The sequence below is a fragment of the Loxodonta africana genome, chromosome 24 (genome assembly GCF_030014295.1).
Source record: "Loxodonta africana isolate mLoxAfr1 chromosome 24, mLoxAfr1.hap2, whole genome shotgun sequence".
In the NCBI taxonomy this organism is placed as follows: domain Eukaryota; kingdom Metazoa; phylum Chordata; class Mammalia; order Proboscidea; family Elephantidae; genus Loxodonta; species Loxodonta africana.
In genome coordinates this window covers 35,667,466-35,681,033 of record NC_087365.1, presented here as the reverse complement: position 1 = coordinate 35,681,033, position 13,568 = coordinate 35,667,466, and the positions used below count along the sequence as shown (strand labels likewise).

Sequence of the window (13,568 nt, the reverse complement as noted above, 5' to 3'; positions counted from 1 at the left end):
GTGGGGCTGAGCCTAGGCTCCTCTTTGCCACGGGGCGCAGGCTCCTCTTCCCCTCAGCAAGCGCCAGCTCAGGGAGTACAGCATCATTACTTCCAAGGAACCACATGTGAGCATGGGATGCCGTGGGGCGAGCCCAGGGAAGGGGAAGCCCGGGATAAGCCCAAGAGGTAAAGAGCTTTTTCCCGCTATGATTTCCTGGGTGAAAGGAATCAAGGGTGGTTCTACTCTTTATAGGGTTATCTGGGAAGATAAGAGCATCTGGTTTGGTCAGGGAGTGAGTGAGTCTGCCCTAAACAAAGACCCTGGTGGTCAGAACTGAGGGTCAGAGATTGGGCCACTCTGTTTTCCTAAGAATTCCACCTAGAAAAGCTGTACAGGACAGGGCTGGACCCTTAGGAAAAAGCCCAGCTGGATGATGCCAGACTAGTCCAGAAAACAAGAGCCTCCTGGTCAAGTTTCTTCTTGTATATATTGGGAAACTCAACCCAGAGCTACCTCTTAGGGAGAAAAAATCCAGGTGAGTGCGGGAAATTGGCCAGTGAGGCTTCTCTGCTACTCCTCCCTCCCACTGTTGCATTCAGTCTCCCCGTCTGTCCTATGGTCCTTCGCGTGCATTCTTGCACTTTATCATCAAACTGGCCATGCCCAGTTGCTCAGAGGTGGCAGGGAAATGGAGATTCTTGCCAACCCCAAGCCGTAATGCACACCACCTTGTCCTCCTTGATCCACTCCCTGGGTTTGGGATCCACCTCTGCAAGCGCTCGGCCCACAGCCACTGCCCCTCTCAGTGCCCTAAGTGTGCTCTACTTCAGTCTTGGGTGCCCAGCCAGGGCAGGTTCCAGGGCTGCTCCCATCTAGGGTAGGGAGAGGCCTCTCACTGGGGATTTTAGAGCAACGCTTGAAAACCACATAGTAGGGCCCAAGTTTCCCAGCTCATCTAACAGAAGACAGATTATTCATGTGTGTGCATGCAGGAGGTGAAATGAAGCAGTGGAGAGGAAGCTGGCACACCCCACCCTGCTGTCTGCCATGGCAACAGGTATGTAGAGAATCTGGCTTCCAGGAGGGTCTGCTGGCTTTGGGCACTTGGTCCTGGGGAACGATCTGCCTGGACCCTTTCCCATGGAGGGAGGCATCAGGACCAGCATCACACTTCTCAAACTGACATGGGCCTGGTGCCTCGAGCCACCTACCTGTCCCCAGGGCCCGAGAGGGCTCTGGGCAAAGTTCCCTTTGAGCAACCCCCACGGTTCAAGGGCCCTGGGCCCTTGGCCCATCGGTGTCTACGCTCCACGCTGCTCCCGCTGCCAGGCGGGGCTGTGGTCTCCGAGCCAGAGCTGACCTTGAATTAGAGAACTGTTAGGCCAGTCGTGCCTCCCGTGGGTCGGCGGCAGGACTAAGGGTGAATGGACAGACAGAGGACAGGCAAACGGGACAATCCAGCGGGAGCAGCAGGAGCAGGTACCCACAGCTGCAGACTCTGCAGCACGCACGGGTGACTGTGAGGAAGGCACGGCTACGGGTGGGACTGGTTTGGCCACTTGGGGCTGACCTCCCAAATAGACAGACAGACAACCTTTGCCCAGGAGACCTAGTGGGCCCCCGCCAGATGTAATTACACACAGGCAGGTCCATGGAGCAGACCGAGGACACAGAGTGCAAAGGGAGCCCCTACTTGTATTCCTATCGACGACAGTTTCCTTTTGGGGATGGCCTCAGGGTGGGACTCAGAGCTGGTCAGTGTCCCCTGGTCACTCTTCAGAGCTGCATGTTTTGAGGGCGGCTCAGGTGCCTCGGGGGCTGGGGCAACTCCACCCCGTGTCACGCTGGGTGGTCGGGTACTGCTGTCCAGGCTGTCCGATGAGTTGCTCAGGCCTGACTGACTTGTCACCTCACTCTTGTGGTCCTGGCTGTCCAGGTAGGTGTCCTGGGCAGACTCAGTACTGCTCTGAACTGTGACTGAGATGAACGGCTTTGATGTGGTGCGTGGAGGGACTGGTGGCGGGGTCTTCTTATATGCCACTAGGCATGATGAACCTGTAGACGGATGAGAGGAGAGGAAGGAAAAGGTGAGGCCCCAATTCTCTCAAGCCTCTTCCAAGTTTGAGGCCCTGCCTGACGTGGCCCTAGTTCTGACCTCAGCCATTCCCTCAGACAGGATTCCTGATGCAGGAGAATGGAGGTTAGACACAGTGGTGACCAAGACAGACAAAGATCCTGCTCAACTTCCTGCAAGGCCAAGTCTAGTGGAGGATGCCAACATTAATTAGACACCCTCCACCTCACAATCCCACACAAAGGTATGACCCAACTGGGGCAGCGGTAGACGGCAAGCACATGGTGCCAGAAGGCTGTGACAGAACCTTACTTGGGAAGTACTCCCTGAGGAGGTGGTGACAACAGAATGGAGGTCAAAGGCACAGCTAAAGGATTAAGGCTAACCTTGCTTTCTTCAAGCTCACTGAGAGACTTACTGAGTTCCCTCTGCCTGGATGCCCCCTCCCTGTATGTTCCAAGGCCAACGTATCTTCCAGGGCCCAGTTAATACCCCCTTCCCTGGCAATCTTGCTTTCCCCACTCTCCACACCAGTCTGCCTTCCCCAAGACTCCATCATGCCTGGTCCAACTCCCTCTTCTCCACCAAGCTTCAGGGAACCAGGATCTGCCACAGATGGGAGTTGAGGGTCATCTCTGAATCCCATTCCCAGCCTGCCCTGGGGCTGACTCATGGCAGGAGCGCAGAACACTAAAGGTCCACTGCATGCTTCTCAGGTGCTTTTTGTTTGAAATAGAAGGTATTTTTCAAACAGCGGTAGCTACTTATTGTGAGGGGCTGGGTCAGACTCAATGGCTTTTCTCAGCACCTTAACTCAAGTGCCCTTTCGCCAGTGACGGCTTAAATCAAGCCCCTACCCAGGGCCTGGCTCAGCCAAGGAGCTGGAGTCAGACAAGTAACTTCAGGCCCTGCCTTCAAGGAGCTTCAAATCAGCGGGGGTGATGGAGACGGCTCAATGGAAAAAACATAAAACGAAGCCCAGTGTCACAAGAGCTGTGGGCGTGGGACAGCAAAAACTCACCTATCTGCCACTATGAGGTATCACTACACACACCTATCAGAAGGACTAAAATTAAAAACAGTGACAACATCAAAGGCTGGTGAGGACGTGGAGAAACTGGATTGCTCATACATTGCTGGTAGGAATGAAAATGGTACACCTGTTATAGAAACAGTTTGACAGTTTATTATAAAACTAAACATGCGATTACTGTATGACCCAGCAATTCCATTCTTGGACATTTATCCCATAGAAATAACTTATATTCACACAAAAATGTATGCACATTGGTTTGGAGGTTTAGGGTCACAGTTTCATGAGACAGCCAGTTAACCAGCCTAGTAACATTTAGTGCTTCTATCTCCTAGTTAGTCACATTGTGCTTGGGGTCCTAAAAGCTTGCCAAGTGGCCTTCCAAGGTACAATAATTGGTCTCTATTCACCTGGAGCAACAGAAAAAAAAGGAAAATCAGGAATAGGGGAAGAAATGCAACATGTGGCTAGCTGCCTCCATGAGTAACTGCTTCCTTTGCCACGAGACCAGAAGAGCTGGATGGTGCCCCACTACTGTTACTGAACATTTGGATCCAAGATTCTATAGAATAATCCTCATCAAAAGGGGGAAAACGTAGAACAGAATTTCAGAATCTCATGGAATCCAGACTTTCTACAGCCATGCAGGCTACAAAAACCCGTGAAACTATTGCCCTGAGATAATTTTAAACCATAAATCTTAGACCAAAAATATCCCCTGAAGTCTTCTTAAAACCAAATAATTTAGCTTAACTAGTAAAGAATCACTATGAATCAGAATCGACTCAACGGCAGTGTGTTTGGGTTTTTTTTTTGGTTTTGTAAAGAATATCTGCCTTGAGCACTGTGCTGTTTTAAGACTGATACGGGATCAAACTGACAACAGCAACTCGAAAGATTAGTTAGGAAACTTAGGGGGCGGTGAGTTTATGTTAATGGCAGAACAACTCAGAAAAGGAGGGTGAGACTGGCTGCACAACTTGAAGAATATAGTCAGTGTCACTGAATTGTGCATGTAGAAATCGTTCAATAAGGTGTATGTTCTGCTGTGTATATTCTCAACAAAAAATTATAAAAAATTATTAAACAAATATATAGATGAATGTTCAAAGCAGCTTTATTTGTAATAGCTAAAACCTGGAAAAAGCCTAGAATGGTGAATGGTTAAACTATTGTACATCCATACCATGGAATATTACTCAGCAGTAAAAGGAATGAACTACTGATAAACCCAACAATGTGGATGAATCTCAAGGGAATTATACTGAGTGAAAAAGCAATCCCAAAAAGTTATCTAAGAGTCCATTTACATAACATTCTTAAAATTACCAAATTAGAGAGGTGGAGAACGATTAGTGGTTGAAAGGGGTGCGGGGCGGGGGGAGGGTGGGAGGGAAGTAGGTGTGCTTATCAAAGTGCAACAGGAGCCTTCCTTGTGGAGATGGGGTTACTTTGCATCTTGACTGTGGTGGTGTTTACATGAGCTTACACATGTGATAAAACTGCACAGGACTAAACACCCACACACAAAGATAACTAGTGAAACTGGTGAAATCGGGGAAAAATCAGTAGACTGTATGTCAGTATCCTGGTTGTGATACTGTACTGTAGTTTTGCAAGATGTTACCACTGAGGACACTGGGTCAAGGGTATACATGATCCCTGTGTATTCTTTCTTCCTATTGCTTGTGAATCTACAATTATCTAAAAATAAAAAAAACCCATCTATCCATCCAACAGTTATTAAGCCAGGCCCTGTATTCCAGGAAAGCAAAGATCCCTCATCGGCAGAGAAACAGCTGTGAAATGGATGGTTCAAAAGTAACAGATACAAAAGAAGAAAAGTAGTAGATGTCACAACGCAAAGGCCCGGAGCTGGAAGCCATGTCTAGTGCCTGCTTGTCTGGGTATAAGAGAGGACTGTGGGAGAAGCACTCACTTTTCACTCCGTTCAACATTTCTCGGTCCTGCTCAGGCCTTGAGCAAACTAGGGGGGCCCTCCCAGAAAGACGCACTCACAACTTCTGACTCCCCAACCTAAGAAGGGCAGTGCTTGGGCAGAGGCAGCCACTGCTCTGGGCCAGGAGAACAAGGGTGGTGGGGGGCAGTTAGGTCAACAGAACAACCCTGCAATGCCCCACGCCTTAAGAACTGACAGGACCACTCAGGGACCGGAGCACCTCATGTTCACAAACTGGGTCATTTACTGAGCTGTGCTCAGTATCTTTGTGCCTTTGTCATTTAAGCTGCAGCGACCCTGTGAGGTGAAGACACAACTGTTCCCTTTTTACAGATGGGGCATGTGGGGCTCAGAAAGGGTTCCCAGTGGCTAAGTGGCAGCCACATCTGTTGTACAGAGCCTCCCTCCCTGCTGGGCTGGGGCTGCAGGTGTCTGGGGCCTTCGCTGATCACTGTGCCCACAGCATCCTGCTGGGCCCTGGGGCCAGTCTGCAGGCTGTGGAAGAGGAAAGGCCTCGATGGAAGGCAGACACTGGCTTCCAGGCCCTGGCTCTCCACAGATGAGCCCCAGCCCCCTCCTCTGGACTTCAGTTCCCTCATCTGTTCAGTAGAAGGCTTTAACTGGATAACAGCACACCACAGTCACACAGCCCTTGACAAGCTCAAAGCATTTTCCCATTTATTTTCTCATTCAAGGATGGTGCAGCACCTCCCATCACCCTGACTGTGGGAACGATCTCTGCCCTGAATCCCTTTCTCCCCACTTGCCTGAAACTCTACCATTTGAGAGTCACTCCTTTGGTGGGTAAAGTCCAGAAGCTCAGGGGCAGTGTGGAACCAGACAAATCCCAGTTCTGTGGTTTCCTCCTCGTAAAAAGGGAGTGGTTACACAGGCAACATCACAGAAGCTAAAGCTGAGACCGGCTGGGGCTGGCATGGTTCCTATTAGTCTCTGGTGACTAGAGGGAGCCGGGCCAGGAGGGAGGTGAGCCAAACTCTGCCACTCTCCTGCCCCTGCAGGGAGGCTAGCTGGTTCCCCCATGGACGGGATGTTTCCAGCAGCTCATTGAAGCCAGTGGCTACAGTGCTCAGCAGAGACAGGATGCACTGAGGATTTTCAGGAAAGGATTTGTTTGGCCTAACTCCCCAAGAAAGCAGACCTTCAGTGGGGTTTTCTGCCCTAGATCATAACAGTAGAGCCTATCTATTCAAAACGTTTAAGGGAAGAAAATCCCCTCTAAGGGGCAGCAGTTAATGTAGGGGAGGTAGGGCTGGTCTCTAAACCTGGCTGAGGTTGGGTGACCCCAGGCAGGGTCCTTGTTCCCTCTGGGTCTCCATGTCCTCATCTGTGGGACAGGACTGACACGGGGACAGAGGACTAAGCCTCCAGCCTCTCTCCCCAGGTGGCTGAAGCCCAGAGTCCTGCCGAAGCGTGCTTAGAGGCTCCAGTCCTAGTTGAGGCAGCCCATCATTAGGGGGAAAGTGAAGCAGGAGGGGCCAGGCCAGCTGTGGTAAGAGGCAATGTGAACTTATCTGGGGTTCTCTGTGTCTCCTGGGGCACAGGCCACAGCCAGATAAACGGTGTGATTAGCAGAGAGCATTTTGGGGCCGTGAGGCTCCCTGAGTGGCAGGCATCCCTCAGCTCTGAGCACTGCCCTCCCCCTGGGGGGAGGTGATGGGACTTGGCAGTTCACCGGCCCCCTCCTAGCACTCCATACAGGACAGCTCTCACGCTGTGTGAATGTTGGGAAATACAGGCCAACACCTTGTCCTTGCCCTTCTGACACCATGCTCCAGCCACTCTTTGTGTTCCTAACAACTTAGGACCAGTGCACATGTTGCTCTCTCTGCCTGACAGGCTTCCTTCAGCTCCTCACATATTTCAAACATCACATCCTCAGAGAGGCCTTCCCTGACTACCCTCCACTCTTACTGCCCAGGAAGCTCCTTTAGAGCACCTATCACACTGGTTTCTGTGTTGATGACTGGAGACCTGGGGCAGGTTGGGGGAACTCTGTCTGTCTTGGCACAGAAGGTCATATCCCAGGCCTAGGGTAATACTTCACGCACAGAAGGTGCTCAATAAATATTTGCTGAATAGAAAAATGAACCTCATTATTGTTTAACCAAAAAAACTCAGTTGTCAAAAATCAAGATTATCTGGCCATAGTAGAGCCACCCAACACTTCAGAGTCCAAGGTTCTAGCCCACCTCCCAAATTCTGAGCCCTTTCTGCTGTTGCCCACCCACCCATCTTGGCAGCTTCATCTCCCGCCCCTCCCACTCCCATAGCATGCCTCTTCCAACTTCAGCAAACCACATGCATCATGTCCCAAACACACCACACTGTCATGCAGCCAAGTGTCTGCACATGCATGTGTTTCCTGAGTCCTCTGAGCTTCTCTTCCTGCAAACCCTCTGTCCCTCCTCCTGTTTCTGGCCCAAGGAGTCTACCTCCTCCTCCTTTCTTCTGTGGATCACTTGCAGCATCAATGCTGTGGTCATGTGCCAGCCTGAGAGCATTCTTGTGTGGCTCAGTGCCCAGTCCAGTGGGTACACAGCCATCATTTGCAGATTAAACTTTAAAAAGGGGGGCAAATACTCCAGAGACCCAACCAGCCCTGTACATTCCAGGATGTGACTGTCCTGGGGTGATGTGTGTGCCACAATTTACTGTAACATGGCACATGGGTCCAACCCTTTACCCATTCACTCTGGAAAACTTTTTGATTTGCCTGGGAAGCTCGGAGGCTGGCATCTCTTCAGTGTGACCAGGCCCCTCCAGCTGATCCTTGTTCAGATTTTCAAAGATCCTGAGAGGCATCTGGTGAGCCATAGACACAAGTATACCTGAACTGCCTGTCCCCTCGGGCCACATGCCTCCCTGCCCCACCTCTTGGCCATGCAGGTCCTTCATGCCAAAACTCAGACAGGAGCCAAGTGTAGAGTGCCTCTTCCATGCAGACATCCAGCCCAGCCTCCCTGCCCCTCAGCACACAAGTCCTTGCTTCATTTGAGCTAGAAGCTCCTGTCTCATTATAATTTCCACCTTCTGCTCCAAGATTTTATCCACCAAACTGCACCCACAAGGTCAGAATGAATTTGTTTCCTCATTTTGTTTTACTCTTAAGGTGATGGCCAAACACAGCTTCGGCTGCTCAGAGAAGTGGCTGGGATTCCAGTTCCTGAGAGATCTGGAGGACCCAGCAACCCCAGGAAGCTAGTGCCTTGGAAGCCAGGCTGGACCTGGTTCTGAGGCCTGGTATGGCCCCCATCCCGCTGGCTCCCAGGGGCACCAGCTTGGCATGGAGGCTGAAGGAGAAGAGGCCCGGACTCTTCACAGGGCCGCAGACAGCATGGGAGATGAGGCAGGAGGCTTTACTGAGGCAGCAGCAGAGCCCAGCTCAAGGCCTCACACAAGCAGGCAGAGCTGGCCTCAAAGAGAACGAGGACCCCCTCAACCCTCTCTGGTGGCTCTACAAGGCTTGTCAAAGGAAGGGGTGAGAGCCTGTAAGATCCCATTCCCTCTCCCACCGATGAGTAACTTGTCAAATCAGGCAGCTAAACTGGGCAACTTATTTGCATGCCATGGTAAAACAAAACTCAAAGGCTTCCCCACCCACCCACTCCCAAATTCCTTCCTCCTTCCAAAAGCAGGGGAAGCTGGGAGAGAATTCCAAGCAGCTAGGTCAGGATGAGGGACAGTCTTAGAATGCCCTCAGAGCCACCTACCCTGACAGCCATGTCACACTCCCTCCTCCACTGTACCAGTCTGGGAGCCACCTCCCCACTGTGCCCTAAGAGTCTGCAACCTCAAACTTCAACTTCAAACTATGGCAAGGACTGGCAGCGGCTCTTACCAATATCCCCCCCAAGTCCTTTTGGGGATCTGCCACTGCTCCCCACAACCAGACACTTCCCAAGCACCTCTCCCCCTGGTCTCGAGCAGCCTTCTCCCCTGTCCCCAGACCACTGCCCCCCACACCACCACTTCCTGGACCTCCTGTCTGTCCTGCCCTTACTGTCCGTCTCCACTCCGGCCATCCAAGGAATCTGACCACATCACCTCTTTGTTTGAAACCTTTCAATGGTGCTACAACCCACCCAGCAGACTAGGTGCAAACCCTTTAGTGGGGCATTCAGGGCCTCCAGAATCTGGACCTGCCTCAGATTCCAGAGTCCACAGAAGCCAAAAGGTTACAAAGGAGTTACACTAGTGGAGACAAAGCCACAAAGCTGAGGTTGCCCTGGGCCTGCCTTCAGAACCCTGTCCAATGCCAGGATGTACTCTTGCTGTTAAAAATGCTGACGGTAATGGCTGACCTTACTGAGCACTAACTGGGGCCAGGCTGGAGCTGAGCACTTCATGTACCAAACCCTCAAATCCAGTATGTGTGAGGTAGGTGGTATCATTGCCCCAATTTACAGATGTGGCTCAGAGAGGTGGAATGACTCACCACAGCTCACCTCCCAGCTAGGAAGTGTTGGGGCTAGGCTTGAATTCTCCGAGCCTGAAGGCTGACCACTACATGCAGCCTTCTCTCCACTAAATCCTTGAGGGTCACATGGAGGTAGCAGCCTTGGGCACACCAGTTGTTTCACCCCTAAAACGAGGTGTGATACCCAATGTGTTCTGGGTAGAAGCCAAGGAGATGACAACAGAAAGGTGCTCCGTAATCGTGGGGTGAGCCCATGTGACTCCTGTTACTGTGGTTTCTGGATGAAGGAAAGAGTGATCACCTCTTAGGAGACAGCCTGAAGACACTGAGGTTGAGTGGGTCTGGAAGGATGGGCCAGAATCACCAAGTGGCAAGAAATGCAGGGCATTCAGATGAAAGGGATCCTCATGAGCAAAGGAGCAGGGCAGGACAGCCCAGGGCAGAGCAAGATGGATGCTGAGCAGGGCCTGGCTTGGCAAAGTAGAATTTACATAGTTTAGCTGGTGAAGAGAAGATGGGGACTGAGGCAAGGAGGCCTGAGAGAGGGCTGCCTCCTCTTAGACAGCGTCCTTGAATTCTGCGGCTGTTTGGGTAATGGGAACAGAGCCACCTTCTTCCTGCTACAGCATCTTCATAAAGTCCCTCCAAACCAGCCTGTGGTTGGAGGACTTCACAGCATATAAGCTCTGACTGCAGCTGGGAGGGCACACTGCCCCTACTGATAGCCCCATTAAACTAGGCATCTCTGGAAGGTCAAGGCCATCTCAAGCTGAGCCCGTCCAGAATGAATATGAATCTTCCCCGCCCCCACTAGCACTGTTCTCCAGAGAGGGGATTCCATGCACTGAGTTACTCCCGAAGTCTGGGAATTCCCACACCTCTTCCTCACCCCCCTTCCCCATCTGCAAGGCACATCTTATAGAGACTCACTTTCCTCCATCCCCAAGCCTGGTCTAGGCTTCCACTGTCTTCCTCCTAGTCTGTGGGCGATCCCATCCACAATCACTCTCTAAACAAAACAACAGCCAGAGGGATTATTTTTAAAGTAAAATTGGATTGCTTCCTCCCCTTTCTGAAGCTTTTCAAGGGCTCCTGGACCCCACACAGAATAAAATCCACACTGCTCACCTTGGCTGTACAGTCCTCACTCGAGGAACTGACCCTGCCCGCCCTCTCCCTCTCTGATCCTATACTTTCCCCTTGCTCATTTTATCCCAGCTGCATCTGCCTTTGCTGTTCCTCAAACACTCTGAGCATGCTCCCACCTCAGGGCCTCTGAACCTACTGTTCCCTGTCTGAAGTGATCCCTACTCCCCATCTCTGCATGCCTACTCCTTCTCATCCTGATTTTAGGTCTCAGCTCAAGTGTCATGTCTTCAATGAGGTCCTGCCGCCCACCCTGTCTAAAGGTCCTATTCTTTCTTGAAGGACCCTGTTTGTTTCAATCAAGCACTGATCAACTTATTAGTTCACTTATCTTTGTCTCTCCTACTAGACAGGGATACTATCTAATGTGGGTTCCTGAGGGTGGGGCCTTATATGTCTTATATGATCACTACGCTGTCCGAACACCAGGCCCAGTACATGGCTAGGCTCAGTAAATATTTATTGAATGAATAAACAAACCCCTACCTGACAGGTAGATAAACTGAGGCTCAGGGAAGCAGAATGGTTTACTCCTGACTCTACAGACTGGAATCTTATGGTCAAACACACATCCCAGTGACCATAACGTGGTGGAAAGGTAGGACCTCAAGCAATTCTGCTTGAAGTTGGGCAGTGGGACTGTGGGAAGGAGAATCAACAAACCCAAAGCACTGGGCACTGAGAAGTGTTCAGGGGAGGGGAAAAAAAAAAAAAAAAAACACTTCTGAAAGGTGGCAGAGAAAGCAAGCAAGCAGTGCATCCAGTGACAATTTTCCGGGCAAGGCCAAGTACTATTTTATCCTGGGAGGGGAGGTAGTTATCACGGATATTTCACAGATGAGAGGCCAGGCCCTTTAAGACAGGCAGCGGAGAAAAGCTCTGCAAGGCCAGGACGCCAGATTCTAATCTCTGGCAGGTCGTTCACCTTGTGCAGGGCCTGAGTCCTCTCTGGGCCGTAGTTTCTCCAGCTACAAACTAAGTGGGCTGGCTGAGAATGCGGGTCACAAGTTCAAATGTCTGCAGGGACCAGGCATCTAACAGCTCTGGCCCACGGCTGTCATGTGCAGCCTGGGCCCAACAATGTCAGAGCTGCCAAATGTTCAAGAGAAGCCAGAAATCTGGATTTAAAAAAATATATATAAGACCTCCGAATTTATTATTATTAACATAGTTAATTCAGTTTTAAGAAAATCTGTACTGGTATGTGTCTGCCAGCTCATGTGGCCTCAATCCACAAGTCTGTGACTGTGATGCCCTCAGACCTCAGTGCTCTTTCTGGAGCTGCAGTCCCTCTCTCTCACTGCGCCCCAGGAAGCCTGTCCCTAAGAGACTTCCTTTCTCTTGGAAAGGCCCAGGGGAACTCTGAAATGCGGGCAGCCAGGAGGCACTTCTGGTAGCCGGGTCTGGCTGCAGGCTCTCAGCACCAGGGCACAGGTCGTGGAAGAGCCCCACCCGGAGTGCAGATGGCCATCTCCCCAACCCTTGCCCATGGGCCTGGAACAGCTGTCTGAGAGGTACAAGCTCGGTTGCCAGGGCAACACTCTCCACTCCACTCCAGAGACAGCTGCTCCGCAGAAGAGCTGCTCACACCCCAGTTAGGGTCCAGGGTGTGAGGAGGTTTTGTCCTTACGTGTTCAGGCCAGAGGGCCTGGGGAAGGGGGTTAAGCAATGCCCTCCAGTTGGGCCTGCAGCTCAGGCCAGCTGGTATGCAGTGGTCATGGGACTTTACCTGCTCCAGGGCACTGCCCACTGACTGAGGGTTGGCCATTAAGTTGGCCCTGCCCGAAGCACTTCATATGTCTCAGCTTACTAACTTCCCTGCAGGCCTGTCATCCCCATCTCAAAGGGGAAAAAATTGAGGCTTGGAGAAGTGAACAGCCCAAGGTCACACAGCCAATAAGTGGAAAAGCCAAGATGTGAACCCAGGCTTTCTGACTCCAGAGCACTTTTAGTCACTACTTAACTACATAGCCCAGTGCTGGGATTTAGGTGCTGCCTGCCAGGGTCTGGTTGAGGTCCCAGTCAGTGCCTCAGTGGGCCCCCATTTCCTGGGGTCTTCAAGCAGGGTTCACTATTTCCTCTGAGTCGATCAGGCTCTTCTGGCCAGGAGGCAGGGGCCTATTTGGCCCCTGGACCACAATTTCAACACCTGACAGAGAAAGACATCCTGCCCTGTCCTGCCGGTGATCACTGCTGCCCACAATCCATCCTCAGGCCCAGCTCCTCCAGACACATGGCTCCAGACCCGACTCCCACCAGGAACACCAGAACTCCTGACATGTGCTTTCCCGGGCACCTAGGTTTCCCCAGCTTGGCTGAGTCTCACAATGGTCTACAGGGTGAGGCCCAGAGAGGTGAAGCCACTTGTCCCAGGTCACAGAGCTGGCTGATGGGATTGGGAAAGGAATGTAGAGCCTCTAAATTCCAGTGATTTTCAAACTGGGTTCCAGGGATCCACTCCCAGGTCCCTTGGAGCAGCAGCTCCAGTTTGTTTTTTCCATACAGAATTCTCACATTACTATTTTGAGAACCACTAGACTAATTCAGCTTCCTCAAAGTACAAATGATGAAACCAAGACTAAGGAGGCAAAGGGACTTATTCTTACTGAGGATCAGGTGGTGTAGATGTAGCAGAGCCAGGACCATCAACAGTTCTTCTCCACCTCACCCCAAATGAAGAAGAAGCCCGGCTTCAGATTCCCTAGCCAGTAGACCATCAGCTCCAGGCATTCAGGGAGGCACCCACCTGTAGCTGAGCCCCACCTCCTCCGGCCTCTGATTGGGGGTACCAGATAACATGCTGTTTCCCAGAAACCATCTGCTCCACCACCACAACCACGTCCAGTAAGCAACCTGTCAGGCAGTATTTGCTCATCATCCATTCCAGGCCAGAATCTGCCACAAATGTCACCTTGTTTATCCTCAGAGACCCGCC

The 13,568-nt window shown here is 51.5% G+C and overlaps 1 protein-coding gene across 6 annotated transcripts in view; it reads right to left on the bottom strand.

Moving 5' to 3' along the window:
• The window catches only part of DLGAP4 (DLG associated protein 4), an 86,763-nt gene that overhangs the window by 26,953 nt on the left and 46,242 nt on the right, over positions 1 to 13,568 (bottom strand). For 5 of the 6 annotated variants that reach the window (XM_003411691.4, XM_010591657.3, XM_010591658.3 and 2 more), the window contains one exon: positions 1,676 to 2,037. In XM_003411691.4, the coding sequence (XP_003411739.1) occupies positions 1,676 to 2,037 (362 nt within the window). Of the gene's footprint in view, positions 1 to 1,675; positions 2,038 to 13,568 lie in introns of those variants that run through there. The other variant, XM_064276050.1, reaches the window with a different exon arrangement.